We start from the raw sequence: 16,486 nt of genomic DNA on the forward strand, positions 1-16,486 counted from the left end.
AGCAGTGCAGTCCTGATCGAGGTTAGCTCCTGTCCCTGCCTGGGCTGCCAGAATAATCCTTCTGTTAAACACTCCGTGCACAGAAGTTGCTTTCTTTTTTCTCCTAACACTCAAAATAAATGGGGTTAAAAACATTCTTGTTCTTTTCCTTTCCTACCCAATAAAATATGCTACTTCTATCTTATGCATTTTTATAGCATTTCTTTGTTTTGTTTTTCAATGTGCATAACTCCACAATCACTTTGCTTTAGAAGATTTGTCAAGACACTGACTGTTTTGAATTGTATTCACAAATATGCTAACCACTGGACACTGCTCTTTCATGTGTAAAATTTCTGCCTGCAAGCTATGCATCTGGGCTCTCTGTATGGCAGAGGGGAAGAATTAGGCACTTCAGCTCCACAGCAGCTAGCAGGCAAAGTAAAGACCAGTTGCAAGAAGCAGCTGGTAATTTTAACTGATTAATTACATTTCAAATAAATTTTTTAGGTTTTTAGATACATTCCTCTGTATGGTCTCAAAAATGCAAAAATATTGTAGACAGATATGCTTGCATAAAAAAAACCAAGCCAAATATGAAGGTAACTTGTTACTGCTAACATCAAAGACAGTTCTGACAAAAATATGTTACCCCACTGATTGCTCTTGGGCATAGCATGAGTGGACATCACAACCTCGCCACTTAGATCTCCAAAAGCTATTTAAAACACTTGTCTTCAAGTCAACTCACATTATTCATTAATCAACAATTTACATTAGGAAAAAAATCTACCAGAAACATGGGTAGCATATTCTGTTGTTTACCTTTGCATTACAATAAATGTAAATTAGAATTTGACTTTATTTAATCATGCACTTCTGTATTTTAAGAGAAGATAAGCTGACTCATAAAAGACAATTCTTAGTATTTGATTTTCTTTCTGTTTAGTTAAAACAGATTTTAGTTCTTCCTCATTGACCTAGCATGGAATTTATTAACTTACTACCTAATTCACAGAAAGCTGAGTAAAATTTAAATATTTCTCCATGATTCATCAAAGCTTTTAGTCCACCAGGTTTTGCAAGGAAAAAAAAAGCTCCAAGTATTTTCCTTTGCAAGCAGAGGCGTGCTGTGGCTTGGGGAGAAGGGAGATAGGGTGAAGCAGCGCAGGTGTCCGAAGGATCCGGTCATCACAGGTGTGGGGGATGGCACTTCTGCCACTTGGGATCCGTAATCCTGAGGCCTTTCCTGAAATAAGGAACTGAACACAACCCTTGTGGACATCCGTATGTGTGTGTACCTGCACGTGCACGTGTCAGTGTCAGTTGCTGAGATCAGCCTGCGGAGCCGCACCATCCCTGCGGCAGCACTCGGCACACACAGTCTCTTTTCCCGAAGCCGACAGGCCCCCGGCCAGCGGAGTGACACCCCCCCAGCCAGCAGCCGAGGCATGGGCACAGCGGGGCATTTAAACCCGCTCCGGGAGCACAGGGGACTTCAAGTGGAACAAGAAGGGGCGTCATGAGTCACCTGGGCGTGCCCGGGGCGTTTGCGCATTAGTCCCGCGGGCAAGACCAGCCGTGATTGCAGCCCGGCCAAAAGCTGTTGTAGAAAGAAATGGGGCGACCCAGACGGAGGTCCCACGCAATCGTGCAGGTCTCCAATGCAGCGAGTGCCGAGCCTTGCGTTCGCAATGGAGGACTGCGGGGACACCACCTGTGTGAGGTGTGAGTGGGCGAGTGATCTGCTCAGCTGTGTGGCCGAGCTGACAGAGGAGGCCGGAAGGCTGAGGGCTGTAAGGGAGTGTGCGAGGAAGATAGACTGGTGGAGTCAGGCTCTGCCTTCCTTGGAACAGTCCCAGCAGGCACACAGTGTGAAGGACACAGAGGGCTCCCTAGCCCCTCTCCATCTTGCTGGATACAACGGCTTAGAGGACAGGGATCATTGGCGACAAGTTCCTGCCAGGCGTGGCAGGCGTGGCACCCCAGTAGCTACTGCGCCCCCCAGGTGCCCTTGCAAAATAGATACGCTGCTCTGCAGGGAGAATCAAACACCAACGAGGAGGAAGGTTCACCAAGGTTCACCTAACTTAGTGGTGTCGCCAGTACTAAGTCAGACTAAGCCCCATATCAAAACAACCTCAGTAAAGAATAAAAGGCATGTTCTTGTCATAGGGGACTCACTTTTGAAGGGAACGGAAGGCCGTTTGCCTTCCGTCAAGGAAGTAAAAAAAAACCTTCCTACCCTGGTTCATCCCTCAGACTACTACCCATTACTAATTTTTCAAGCAGGTAGTGATGAACTTAAATCAAGAAGTCCATGGGCGATGAAGAGAGACTTCAAGGCCCTGGGTCATCTGGTTAAGGGATCGGGAGCGCAAGTGGTGTTCTCCTCTATCCCTCTAATTGCAGGGAATGATAAGGGGTTTGATAGGAAGAGCCATCAGATGAATTCTTGGCTTAGAGCCTGGTGTCACTGGCAGAACTTTGGGTTCTTTGACCATGGGTTGGTCTATAAGATACCTGGCCTGCTAGCAACAGATGGGGTAACTTGTCTCAAAGAGAGAAAAGGATCCTGGGACAAGAATTAGCAAGGCTTATAGGAAGAGCTTTAAACTAGCTTCACAGGGGGATGGGGATGAAACCAGGCTTGCCAGAGAGGAGACTGGATACAGCATATCGGTGCTTGTGGGTCGGTGCACTGGTGTGTTCTTTCAGTCTGACATCTCATTTGAGGTGGGGGATGGTGACCCATGCAGCAGCAAAAACACTAGGCTTGTTGATAAGTTAACCATGGAAGTGGCTGAGAATGGTCAGGTAGGAATTAGGGCTTCTCCTCCCAAAATGGCGGCACGGTCATTTGCTCAGCTGAAGTGCATCTATACTAATGCACGCAGCATGGTCAACAAGCAGGAGGAGCTGGAGACCATTCTGCAGCAAGAAAACTATGATATAGCTACCATTATGGAAACCTGGTGGGATGACTCCCACAACTGGAGCACTGCAGTCAATGGCTACCAACTTTTCAGAAGGGACAAGCGAGGAAGAAGAGGTGATAGGGTGGCCCTCTATATCAGGGAGACATGAATGCACACAAACTAATGACAGTGATGATAGGGTTGAGTCACTATGGGGAAGAATCAGAGGAAAGGCAAACAAGGCTGATATCGTGGTGGGAATCTGTTACAGACCACCCAATCGGGATGAAGAGGTTGATGGAATATTTTATAAGCAATTGGGAGAAGTTTCACAATCGCTACCCCTTGTTCGCGTGGGGGACTTTTATTTTCCAGATATCTGCTGGAAATACAATACAGCAGAGAGAGAACAGCCCCAGAGGTTCCTGGTGTGAAAGATAACTTCCTGGCACAACTGGCAAGGGAGCCAACCAGGGAAGGTGCCCTCCTGGATCTGTTCCTTGTGAACAGAGAAGATCTTGTGGGGGAAGTAAAGGTTGGAGGCCGTCTAGGGCATAGCAATCATAAAATGGCAGTTTTCAGTCCTTGGAGAAGTATGGAGGGGGTCACTAAAACTGCTGTCTTGGACTTCCAGAGGGCAGACTTTGGCCTGTTCAGGAGACTGATTGACAAAGTCCCTCGGGAGGCAGCCGTGAAGGGTAAAGGTGTCCAGGAAGGCTGGACATACTTTGAGAAGTAAGTTTTAAAGGTGCAGGAGCGGGCTGTCCCTGTGTGCCCAAAAATGAGTCGGCAGGGAAGAAGACCAGCCTGGCTGAATAGGGACCTTTGGCATGACCTCAGGAACAGAAGCAGAATTTATGACCTTTGGAAGAGGGGGCAGGTCTCTCGTGAGGACTATGAAGAAGTAGCGAGGCTATGCAGGGAGAAAATTAGGAGAGCCAAAGCCCAATTAGAACTTCAACTAGCTACAACTGTTAAGGACAATAAAAGATGTTTCTGTAAATACATCAACAACAAAAAGAGGGCTGGGGAGAATATCCCTCCTTTACTAGGTTGACGGGGAAGCACAGTGACAAAGGATGAGGAAGAGGCTGAGGTGCTCAATGCCTTCTTTGCCTCAGTCTTTAGTAGTAGAACTAGTTGTTCCCTAGACACCCAGCCCCTTGAGCTGGAAGACAGGGAGAGGGGGGCAGAATGTGGCCTTCACAATTACAGAGGAAGTGGTCAGTGACCTACTACAGCACTTAGATGCACACAAGTCTATGTGACCAGGTGGGCTACATCCAAGAGTACTGAAAGAGTTGGCAGATGTGCTCACCAAGCCCCTTTCCATCATCAACCAGAAGTCCTGGCTAACTGGGGAAGTCCCAGTGGACTGGAGAATAGCAAATGTGACACCCATCTACAAGAAAGGCCAAAAGGAGGATCCGGGAAACTACAGACCTGTCAGTCTGACAACGGTGCCAGGGAAGGTCATGGAGCAGATCATCTTGAGTGCCATCATGAGTCGTTTACAGAACAACCAGGTGATCTGGCCCAGTCAGCATGGGTTTATGAAAGGCAGGTCCTGGTTAACGAACCTGATCTCCTTCTATGACAAGCTGACCTGCCTGATGGATGAGGGGAAAGGCTGTGGATATTGTTTACCTTGACCTCTGTAAAGCCTTCGACACTGTTTCCCACAGAATTCTAGTGAAGAAACTGGCTGCTCATGGCTTGGATGAGCACACCGCTCTGCTGGGTAAAACACTGGCTGGATGGCCGGGCCCAGAGAGTGGTGATCAATGGAGTTACATCCAGCTGGCAGCCGGTCACAAGGGGTGTTCCGCAGCAGTCAGTACAAGGCCCACTTCTGTTTAACATCTTTATCAATGATCTTGACGAAGGGATAGAATGCACCCTTAGTAAGTTTGTAGATGACACCAAGTTAGGTGGGAGTGTTGATCTGCTCGAGGGTAGGGAGGGTTTGCAGAGGGGCTTGGACAGGCTGGATCGATGGGCTGAGGCCAATCGTATGAGCTTAACAAGGCCAAGTGCCAGGTCCTGCCCCTGGGCCACAACAACCCCATGCAGCGCTACAGGCTTGGGGATGAGTGGCTGGAAAGCTGCCCGGCGGGAAAGGACCTGAGGGTGCTGATTGACAAGTGTCTGAATATGAGTCAGCAGTGTGCCCAGGTGGCCAAAAAGCCAATGGCATCCTGGCTTGTATTAGGAATGGTGTGGCCAGCAGGAGTAGGGAAGTGATTGTCCCCCTGTGCTCAGCATTGGTGAGGCCACACCTCGAGTACTGTGTTCAGTTCTGGGCACCTCAATACAAGAAGGGCATTAAGGTGCTGGAGAGGGTGCAGAGAAGCGCAATAAAGATGGTGAAACGCCTAGAGAATAAGTCTTATGGAGAGCGGCTGAGGGAACTGAGGCTGTTTAGTCTCAAGTAAAGGAGGCCAAGGGGAGACCTTATTGCTCTCTAGAACCACCTGAGAGGACATTGTGGAGAGGCAGGTGCTGATCTCTTCTCATAGAACAAGAGGGAATGGACTCAAGCTGCACCAGGGTAGGTTTAGGCTTCACATTAGGAAAAATTTTTTCACTGAGAGGGTTGTCAGGCATTGAAATAGGCTGCCCAGGGAGGTGGTTGAGTCACCATCCCTGAATGTGTTTAAAGGTCGTTTAGATGTGGTGCTTGGAGATATGATTTAGGAGTGTACTTGGTAGAGTATGTTGATGGTTGGACTTGATGATCTCAGAGGTCTTTTCCAACCTGAATGATTCTATGATTCTCTATATAAAGACAGATAAAACAGTATTCCCTTCTTTACCCAATAGGCCTTTTGTGGTTCTTGAAGCATGTTAGCATCGTGTTTGTTGCTCAAAGAAGCACTCATCTGGGAGAGGAGGCCTTGTGTGCCCTGATGGAAGTGCTGACTGCCAGCCCTAAACTGTTAAGCCCAACGGCTCTCTCAGCCTCTCCTGCTCCATTATCACTTGACCATGTTCATCCAGAATACTGAGAGATGCAGAATTTCAGGCTTTGGCAGGGTTAGATGCTGTTATTTGGGATTTTGGGAACGACAGTTTCAAATGAAGTGGCCAAAGTAGTCCTTTGACTTGGTTACACTGACTTGCTTATTTTCTTATTTGATATTGGCAGGTGGTCAGTATTAGTTATTTGTTTTGGTACCAGGATGTTTAGTCAAAAGGAATGGTGGCTTGGGCTTTCTAGTTAGACTTCTGCAGAAGTTGCTGTTCTATGTCCACTGTCTGCTGTTTGCAACTTTGTAAAGTTTTGCAATTAAATCTTCTGTATTTAGCATGTGGTCAAAAATAATTTTCCATTCACTGAGAAAATGAGCAGAATGGTTAACAACAGAGGAAACTGAGAAGCAAAAAGCAGCAGTCTTTTGAGTATCAAAACTGGTGTGACATACGTTTGCATATCCCAGCTGCTAAAGGACCCGAGTGGAAAAAAAAGGAAATTTGCCAGGGAAATAGCTTTTTTGAGGGGAAAAAAATGCTGCAGTCTATGTATATGTCACTAAACCCACATTTCTGAGTCATTCACAGCTGCTTTTCATGCAGAGAGCAGGAGCAAAGGCAACTGCCACCACTTGGTCCTTGTTCCCAGGGTAGGGGCCATGACTGGCTGTGCTGCGGCTGCTGTGGCGGGGCAGGTCTCTGCGTCTGCAGTGGGCTGCAGGTAGGACCTGGGTCTGGGCTTGATTTAACTACCCCTGGAAAGGCTGTCTGCTCAGATCACGGCAGAATCTTACATGCAGTGACCTGTGCTACAGCTGTATCCCTGCTTTCTTGCCGAGGTGTGGCCCTGGGGCAGACCTGCACTGGAAAAAAAACACTGATGCAGCTCCCAGTCTACTCTGTTTCACCCATCCCAGCTGACTGCCAGGGGAGCCAGGGCTGGGGAGCAACAGCAGGAAGAGATGGGAAGTGCAGGGAGGTGCAGGCACCTTCCTTACAGGGTGAGAACCTGGTTCAGAGAACACTGAGGGTCAGGCCCATTTGTACGTGTATAATAGAGGTAACTCTAGTGTGTGTGCGAGGCCTCCATCACCCTTACATTGCTGTTTCCCTTCAACAGAAACGACCTGGGAGCGGCCAAGCAGTGTTCCTGGGACTCCAAAGAGCCCTGTGTCACAGAAGAGTTCTGCAGGTACTGTTTCACGCTGTGCCTGACCACTGCTTCTCTGCCACTCAGCAGAGCAAAGGAAAATGCTGTGATCACATGGGATGTATACTTAATGTACGCTGTCATGTGAGTGTAGTGGAGTAAACATGGTGGAGCTTTCCCTTCTGATACGTCTTCTTGTCTGTTGTTTCCCTACTGATGCATCTTCTGGACAGTTGTCTGAAGTGTCTGCTCAGAGCTGAGATGGCTTCTTCCTTCGAGCACGGAGCAGATGGTGGCCCAGCAAGCCCATGGGGCTGCCAGCTCTGGGAGGAAGGCCAGGCTGCCTTTCCTAGTCCCACTTCGTGCTGGGGCAGGGGAAGCAAAAAGCTGCAGAAGAACATGAGCTGGCTGTAGGTCTTCCACGCAGAGCACGTGCACAATGAAGCATTTTAGCAAGTGGGTTGACCACTTCACCTCCATCCTGACTTGAAGTTGCAGGGAATCAAGTAACAGAGAATCAGCTGCATAACCATACTGAAAAGCTTTGGGGACTGCAGAAAGACAAAGCAAAGTAAAAATTACTCTAGAACAAAGTGTTACATGTAAAGGCCATTGCTGCCAGCTAACTGTAAATAATGCAGTCTAGAGGATGTTTTTTGTAGAATTTTTTCAAACTGATGCCCCTCCTTTATCAGCAGAGCTGGGTGGGAAGTGTGCTTGAAGGTTGCGCATTTTGTTGTAACCAAAGGATTTGTAATGTAGTTGCGTATCTTGCTTTAACCCTACTTTCAGCATTACTCTTTGCTCAGTATATTCCAAAAATAAAGCAACCTACAGCTGTATAAATGAACCGTAAACATCTTACAGGGCTTGCTTTCTTGAAATAAAAAGCCCATCTCCATTAAACCAATGCTTTTTACATATGTGGTGGGTTGATCCTGGCTGGAAGACAGCTGCCCACCAAGATGTTTTATCACTCCCCCTCCTCAGCTGTACAGGGGGGGAAAAACACAACGGAAGGCTCATAGGTCAAGTTAAGGACAGGGAGATCACTCAGCAATTACTGTCACAGGCAAAACAGACTCAAGTCAGGAAAATTAATTTCATTTATAGATTCATAGATTAGTTTGGGTTGGAAGGGACCTTTAAAGGCCATCTAGTCCAACCCCCCTGCAGTAAGCAGGGACATCTTTAGCTAGACCGCATTGCTCAGAGCCCCATCCAGCCTGACCTTGAATGCTTCCAGGGACGGGGCTTCTACCACCTCTCTGGAAAAACTGTTCCAGTGTCTCACCACCGTCATTGTAACAAATTTCTTCCTTATATCCAGTCTAAGTCTACCCTCCTTTAGTTTAAAACCATTATTCCTTGTCCTATTGCAACAGGCCCTGATAAAAAGATTGCCTCCATCTTTCTTACAGGCCCCCCCTTTAAGTACTGAACGGCCACCATAAGGTCTCCCCCGAACCTTCTCTTCTCCAGGCTGAACAATCCCAGCTCTCTCAGCCTGTCCTCATAGGAGAGATGCTCTAGACGTCTGATCATTTTTGGGCCCTCCTCTGGACTCGCTTCAGCAGGTCCATGTCTGTCTTGTCCTGAGGACCCAGAGCTGGACGCAGCACATGCAGGTGGGGTCTCACCAGAGCAGAGTAGAGGGGAAGAATCTCCTCCTTCAACCTGCTGTCCACGCTGCTTTTAATGCAGCCCAGGATATGGTTGGCCTTCTGGGCTGCGAGTGCACGTTGCCAGCTCATGTCCAGCTCTTCATCCATTCACATCCCCAAGTCCTTCTCGTCAGGGCTGCTCTCAATCCCATCATCCCCCAGCCTATATTGATACCGGCGATTGCCCCGACCCAGGTGCAGTACCTTGCACTTGGCCTTGTAGAACCTCATGAGGTTCACATGGGCCCACTTCTCAAGCTTCTCCAGGTCCCTTTGGATGGCATCCTGTCCCTCAGGATTGTCAACCACACCACTCAGCTTGGTATCATCTGCAAACTTGCTGAAGGTGCAACTCAATCCCACTGTCCATGTCATGGATTAAACAGCACTGGTTCCAGTACGGACCCCTGAGGGATGCCACCTGTCACTGATCTCCAGCTGGACATCGAGCTGTTGACCACTACCCTCTGGATGCGACCATCCAACCAATTCCTTATCCCTTGAAGTCCACCCTTCAAATCCATAATCTCGCTGATTTAGAGAGAAGGATGTTATGGGGGACGGTGTGAAAGGCCTTACAGAAGTCCAGACAGATGGCATCCGTGGCTCTTCCCTTGTCCACTGATGTGGTCACTTCATCATAGAAGGCAACTAGACTGGTCAGGCAGGACTTGCCCCTGGTGAAGCCATGCTGGCTGTCTCAAATCACCTTCCTGTCCTCCACGTGCCTTAGCAGAGCTTCTAGGAGGATCAAATACCAATCAAATCAGAGTAGGGTAAGGAGAAATAAATCTTAAAACACTTTGCCTCCACCCCTCCCTTCTTCCCAGGCTCAACTTCACTTCCTATTTCTCTGCCTTCTCCCCCAAGCAGCACAGGGGGATGGGGAATGGGGGTTGCAGTCAGTTCATCATGCATTGCCTCTGCCACTCCTTCCTCCTCAAGGGGAGGACTCCTCACACCAGCTCCAGTGTGGGTCCTCCAAGGGTCCACAGGTCCTGCCAGCAAACCTGCCTCAGTGCAAGCTTCCCGCAGGGCCACAGCCTCCTTCAGGCATCCACCTGCTCAGGCGTGGAGCCCTCTGCAGGCTGCAGGTGGATGGATACCTGCTCCACCATGGACCTCCATGGGCTGCAGGGGCACAGCCTGCCTCACCATGGTCTTCACCATAGACTGCAGGGGAATCTCTGCTCCGGTGCCTGGAGCACCTTCTCCCCCTCCTTCTTCACTGACCTTGGTGTCTGCAGGGTTTTTTCTCTCACATATTCTCACTCCTGTCTTCTGACTGCTGCTGGTGTTGCATAGGCTTTTTTTCCCCTTCTTAAAATACATTATCGCAGAGGCGCTACTGCCATTGTTGATTGGCTTGGCCTTGGCCAGCGGTGGGTCCATCTCGGAGCCAGCTGGCGTTGGCTGTATCGGACACAGGGGAAGCTTCTAGGAGCTCCTCACAGAAGCCACCCCTGTAGCCCCCCTTCTACCAAAACCTTGCCACACAAACCCAGTACAACATACCCTACTTCTTCAAACACATCATTTTACCAAACAGCACTATGGGAATTGTTCCGAGTTTGGGGGTTTCTCTTCTTGGCTTTTTCCAGCTCAGTAACTCCTTTCATAACTCCTGATAAGAGCCTGCCTCAGCCCATGGGCTGAGCTTCTGTAGAGTCTGGTTCTGGTGCCTTTCCTGGTTGAAGCTAACACATCCCATTGCCAGCCTGTTGGGATGGTGATAAGCATCCATAGTTTCTTAGGCTGGAGGCAGTGAACACTAGTGACTCAAAAAAGGCACTGTGATTTGTATCTGTATATTCAATTATGTGATTAGTATTTAAGATGTGCAATTATTCATTTGCTACCAGCAGCAAACCTGCTAACTCTGCATCTTTCTTACAGTGAATGGCTACCACATCTCTGGGACCCCGGTACACCAGCTTGACACTGATCATATGAGCATCCGAAAAGCCAGCGGGGACCCCCAGGTAAGTTTTGGGGAAAAAGCCGAACAGTGGTATCCAAGAATAAATGGATCTTCACTTAAGTAGTTTAGGAATCCACCAGAACAGGAAGTCAAGAGGCATTTTCTTTTAGAAACTGTCAGATCAGACAGATTTGTTGCATCTAGAATAGTTAGTCTTTGTGTCCAAGTGCTAAAATAGTGCAAAATGCCAAGATGCTTTGGATTTTTTGGTGCTATTACTCCTTTCTGAAAAATCCACCAGGCCACTTCAGTCACTATTAACAACCCTACAAATTGTACTGCCACGCCAGCCTGAAGCCTGGGCCTGTCTCCAGCACAGTCCTCCCTCTAGACTTGCACATCTGCCCGTGTCTGTATGTCATTGTATTTTCTTGCAGCTCCAGCTTTCCCTCCCAAAGACAGTACTCACAAAGAATTTGTCCAAAGCTTTTTTCTCAATTACTTCATCCATTCCTGCATGTCCTTTTACAGGCCCTCCTCTGTGCCTTACATAGCCTGTGCCTCACCCATCTCATCACCCCGGGCTAGCATTCAAGACCATGACCCGTGGACAGATGGTCTCCCCTGTCTGTTTGTCCAAATTTTCAACAAATATCCCTGCACTTTTTCTTGCACCACTTCATGTCCCTGGGAGAGTCTTCCCTGCAGGTCTGCAGATGCAGCACAGGGCGCTCTTCCAGTTCCTCCCATGGAACTCTGCTCCCTGCCGAAACAGCAACAGCTGAATAGCTGGTGGGTTGCACTCACGTTGCGTTGTGCTTCCCTGCCCATTGGCATTTTTCCCCTGATGGTACCGGACCTGAGTTCTTTTGTTTCTGTATTAACTGGTTGGTTCTCCAGTGCAACTCCTTAAATACTCCCAGTGTCTTGATGTTTGATTTGAGTGCTGCTACCATGCTGACCTGGGTTGCCTGTTGCTGTCAGTGTCCCTCTGATGTTACCAATTTCTTGGTCTAACTTTTTTGTTGTCTGACAACTGTCCTTCTTTGCCTCAACCCACTTTTCTTGCCCACTGCCTCCTAAGTAGTGGCCTTCAGCCTTGCCCTCATGTGTGCTGTTTCAGCTAAGTCAGCATTTCTGGTTTTGCTTCCCCATCAGTGGATTCATGGCATCTTCCATGATACAGTCCAGCACTTTGGAGTCCCTGTTCCTTCCACATCAAACATCTTGCACTTAACTGCCTGCCCGTGCTGCTGCTTCTCTGAGCAGTTTGCACAGGCTGGAGGCAGAGCATGTGGGCACCTAAACTAGGTCAAAGGTGTTTTAGAAACTGATGGTGCATTACCAGACACCCCTGTCCACACATCTGCTGTGACTCCCTCAGAGAACCCAAATAAACTTGCAGGCTGTGACTTCCTTTAAAAAAAGCTATGTTAATCCTTGTGCAAAAAAATAATTTCTTAATGTATCTGAATCACAATGTTTTTGCAGTTGGCTTGGTACACAAGTCAGATGAATTGACTCCCCCAGAACTTCCTTTGTAACATTTGCCACTCGTGTTTATAGCCACCTTTTTGGTCAAATTCACATCTGAGATACATGGGGAGCCTATTGCCATGCACTGGTTTGCTCAGCTACTCAACCTTCAGACTGACAAAAATCCCTTTCATTACTTCTCTCATTTACTTCAACATCCTCCATGATACATTCTTTCTATTGTTCCTTTATTACCGGTTTTTCCAAATTGAAGTCCTGACTTCATTCCTGCTTTGAACCTACAACTAGTTTTGAATCTGTAACTAGCTGCTGGTGCTATTAATTTTAAGAGCAGCTTGTGTCCACACCCACTTGGGAGCCTGCTTTTCCTGGGAACTGTGGCTGCTTTTGCAGAAGAGTCCTTAGTCAGGAGCACATCTGACCATAAACTGCTGGCTGCAAGCAGCACCCGCCAACTCTCATACCCTTTGGCCAGTCCCTCTCCCGCTTGCCTGTCGTGGGCCATCCCAAGCTGCTTTGCCTTGACTGCCTCGTCTGTTCTCGGCACAGGCTGTCTCCTGCTTCAGAGCAGCTTCCAGGCATTCTCCAGGATGCTTTCTTAGACCTGGGTAGCAGCCATTGTGCAAACAAACCCTGGCAGGATCCCTCGGGCAAGCTCAGCCACATTTCTTGGAAACAGGTCAAGGGGGAAAAAGCCACAACTGAGAACAACAGGGAGCTGTACTGTGCTGGGCGCAGGGCCAGGCCTCGTTTATGGCTTCCTAGAGAGCAGCTGAATGCTGCCCGTCAGGCTGTCACAACGGCCCCCAAGGCAGGAGCAGCTCACCCGGGCGGCCCACAGACCAGCAGCGGGCCCCTGGGAAACGGGGCGCCTCCGGCCCCGTTGGGACTCCAGCCGGACGCTGAGCTCGGGCCGTGGCCCAGCGGGGCGCGGGGCTCGGGCGCGGCACCGGCGCTGCCCGGCCGGGGGACTCTCCCCTCGCCCCGCGCGGCCGGCCCTGCCCGTCTCCGCGGCGGCTGCCGTGGGCGCGGTGCGAGGGCAGGGGGACGCGGAGCCGGAGCCCACGGCACAGCCCGGCCGCCGCCGCGCGGAGCGGGCTCGCGTGCTGCGGGTCAGCGCCCGCTCTCCCCGGGCCGGCAGCCCGCGGGCGGCCCGGGCTCGCCCGCACCTCCCCAGGCAACGCGGCTCGGCCCCGGCCACCCCCCGCAGCCCGAGGCGGCGGAGGCGGATCGCCGGACGCTACGGCCCCGCGGCTCGACCGGCAGGCGGTGGGGCCGACGGCCCGCCTCGCCCGGCCTGGCCTGGCCCGCCATTGGCCGCGCGGACTGGCGGCGGCGAGGGGAGGCGGCCCTGCCGGGCGGCGGCACCGCCTCCAGTTCCCCAGGAGTCGCGCCGAGCCGAGCTGAGCTGAGCCGAGCCGAGCTAAACCGAGCAAAGCCGAGCCGTGCCGACCAGAGCCGAGCCGAGCCGAGCCGCGCCGGGCCGCCGGGCCATGGGGTCCGCCTAGCGCCCGCCCCGCGCGGCCCGCGCCCGCCATGCTGGGCTTGGAGAGCGGCCGTGACGATGCGCCCCGCTTGTCTCCACAGACCCCGGGGTCCCCGGCGGCGCCGCGGCGGCAGAGCAAGGAGAGCAGCCTGACGGTGAGTCCGAGTCCGGCAGGGCGGCGGGGGCTCCGTGATGGGCACCGGCGGGCACCCGGACAGTGCGGCTGGGGCGGGGGGGGCCGGGCAGAGCCTCCATCGCGAGTAATTTCACTGTTTTAACACTAATAAGCCAGCGGCCCAGGGGGATTTGGGATCTCGGCCCTCGTCAGAATTGCAGTGGCATTTTCCCTTTGGTTCTGGTAGTTCTGGGCTGAGCAGGAGGGAAGGACTCACCGAGGACGGGGAACATTCGTGCTCTAGGGATGCTGGCTGTGAACCAGGTGTCCTGAAAAAACTTCTTCATCTGGTAACCGCCCCCCCCCCCACCCAGCAGCCTCTGTATTTGGAGAAGCACGGAGAGGATTGGTCATTGCCCTGCAGGGCAGAACCTTGATTTTTTTCTCAAAGAGGTGTCAGAAGGTATTTTTCTGTGCTAGTGTCCAAGTGAAGATTTCTGATGGGAAGTATAGGCAAAGGTTTTAGGTTTCAGTATGAAGTTGATCTTATACTTGCTCTTGATATCAGTAGTTAAATATAGCTGACTTAATTAAGATGTTCTCAGTATCATGTTTACAGACATTAGTATCTTTTTTATGCCCGGTGACCTAATCTGGAACACTTTGCATTTCTGGATTCCTCAGTGCAGGACGGATGTTTGAAAACAGGAAGGAAATCAAAACAGATTAATGCAAGGGGCTGGGAATAGAAAGGTTTATTTAAAAGGAGATTGTGAAGAAGATAAATGAGCAGATAAATGAATTGCAGTGATAAAGGAGAGGCAATAAACATGCTTACAGCTGCAAGCATTGGCAGGGCGTAAAATCCACGAGAACAAAAGGAATGATTAAATGTTATATATCACTGTTAACTGTAACTACAGGAGGAGATTGTTGTCTACATTATCACATGCAGCTCGTTGATTTATCCATCAGTGGGCATGACTCCCTGGGTTTCTGGTGAAAGGGATGAGGGTTCCAAAGGATCAGCGCAGGTCAGTCATTGCCACATAGGTACAGTTTTCTGAGGGGAAAAAATACCTTAACTAGTTTACTTGATTATCAACATCAGTCATTACGAATAAAAAATGTGTGGTTAATGTTAATTAGTGTAATGAGCAAGTGGTATGTCATGAAGTAAGTATAAATCTGTTGGTTTGGGCAGATTTGCAAATCAGCTACAGGGCCTCCAGGGCCTCAGTGGCTGGGGCTGGAAACGGGTCTGAGCTGCTTAATGCAGCCCCCTGCCCACCCGAGTCAGAGGGGCAGGAGCAAACCAGGGGCTGAACATCGTGTCCAGAGGGACAAGACATGGTCCTGGGGTGGGTTGCAGTGGGTTGCAGGGTGCAGCACAAGAGTAACGGCGCTTGTGTTTCTGAAATACTCGCTGCTTACAGGGGTGAGGACTCAGGCTGTTCACTTAGGGTGATTTTCACTGTCGTATTTGCTGGCCCATGTGCCATCTGGTAGCATCTGCAAAGTAAGAAAGAGTTGTGTGTTATGTCAGGGTCACTGGATGTGCATTTCTCCAGCAGAAGTCTGATGCTTTCAAGTACAATGCATCAGGCAGACAAACCCAAGCTAATTTTAACAGCTGTTTGCTCCAAGCCATTGCCTGCATCAAGGAAACATTGTGAAAGACAACATTCTTGTACGGAATGTAAACTGTAAAGCAATTAATTTTTTCCCCCTGTCTCCTAGGAGGTTATATTTGTTTGGTGCCACTCAAGCTGACTTTGGGATGTTCTGGTTAACAGAGCTGCAGGGCATGTCCTTAGCTTGCTGTCAGATGGTTTTTCTTGGTCTGTAGCAGTGGTCAGGCAGAACCTCTTCTTGCAGAGGGGAATTTTGTGATTAACTTTGGGGCTCTCAGTCCAGCAAACTTACTCCCAAACAGAAACCCTATGATACGCAAACTGCAGACATCAGGGCATGTCCAGCCTGACTGTCAGCCTAGCTGTCCCTGTTCCACCGCTTTCAGCAGAGGGGTGGGAGTTCATTCCCATCTTTCTAGGAATGCATCTGCCTCCTGTACATCCAAGTAGCCGTTTGGGAGCATGGCTTCTGAAAGCAGGTGGGAGCTGCAGTATTTCTTATCTTATGTGCACCCAACAAGAAGAAGATTGTGGTGTTTTCTCTTTGTAAATGAATGTTACCAACACTGCGTTGTCCATTTTCTTTGGATGGGAAAACCCTGCTGGGTGTGTTGGAGGCTCTTCTGAAACTGCCGCTTGCACAAATTATTGAGGCTCACTTAGGAAGCAGCAGTGCAGGTCTGTGGTCTGCGTTGATTTTGCAGTGAGTTTCAAGGTGCACACATTAGTTTTAGGCTGGATGGTCTGATTCCTGAAGAGCTGTCTCTCTGGCCTTGAGTTCCTGTGGAGCTGAAGCTCTTTTACCATAGGTGAAGGAGAATTAAATGGAGAAGGTACAGGGGATATTGATTCAGGGACGGAGCTATGTCTCACTTGAAGAGCAAGAAACCTATCTGATGATGTGGTATTTCTGAATGTGGGTTTCTTTCTGAAGAATGCTCTAGTACCTTGTCAAGATATGGCATGACTTGGAAAATGCTGGCATTTGTATTGCGTATGTTGGACACATAAATGAACTGTGCTGCAGATGGGAAGAGAGGCAGCCTACGTGCAGTAACTTGGTATTTTCTGCTGCTGTGCTTTGCGTCTGACACAATGTGATGAACCCAATATGAGGCTGCAGGTTCAGCACCGTTCTCCCTTCTGCCC

At 49.9% G+C, this 16,486-nt stretch overlaps 1 protein-coding gene across 5 annotated transcripts in view; it reads left to right on the forward strand.

Annotated features, from left to right (window-relative positions):
* The window catches only part of GAS7 (growth arrest specific 7), a 107,454-nt gene that overhangs the window by 57,828 nt on the left and 33,140 nt on the right, over positions 1-16,486 (forward strand). For 3 of the 5 annotated variants that reach the window (XM_086473697.1, XM_086473695.1, XM_086473696.1), the window contains exons 3-5: positions 6,991-7,062; positions 10,581-10,666; positions 13,690-13,743. In XM_086473697.1, coding sequence (XP_086329823.1) covers positions 6,991-7,062; positions 10,581-10,666; positions 13,690-13,743 — 212 coding nt within the window. Of the gene's footprint in view, positions 1-6,990; positions 7,063-7,969; positions 7,988-10,580; positions 10,667-13,687; positions 13,744-16,486 lie in introns of all 5 variants that reach the window. The other 2 variants (XM_086473698.1, XM_086473699.1) reach the window with 2 other exon arrangements.

This window comes from Leptosomus discolor, chromosome 15 (genome assembly GCF_034619465.1).
Source record: "Leptosomus discolor isolate bLepDis1 chromosome 15, bLepDis1.hap2, whole genome shotgun sequence".
NCBI classification, from domain to species: Eukaryota; Metazoa; Chordata; class Aves; order Leptosomiformes; family Leptosomidae; genus Leptosomus; species Leptosomus discolor.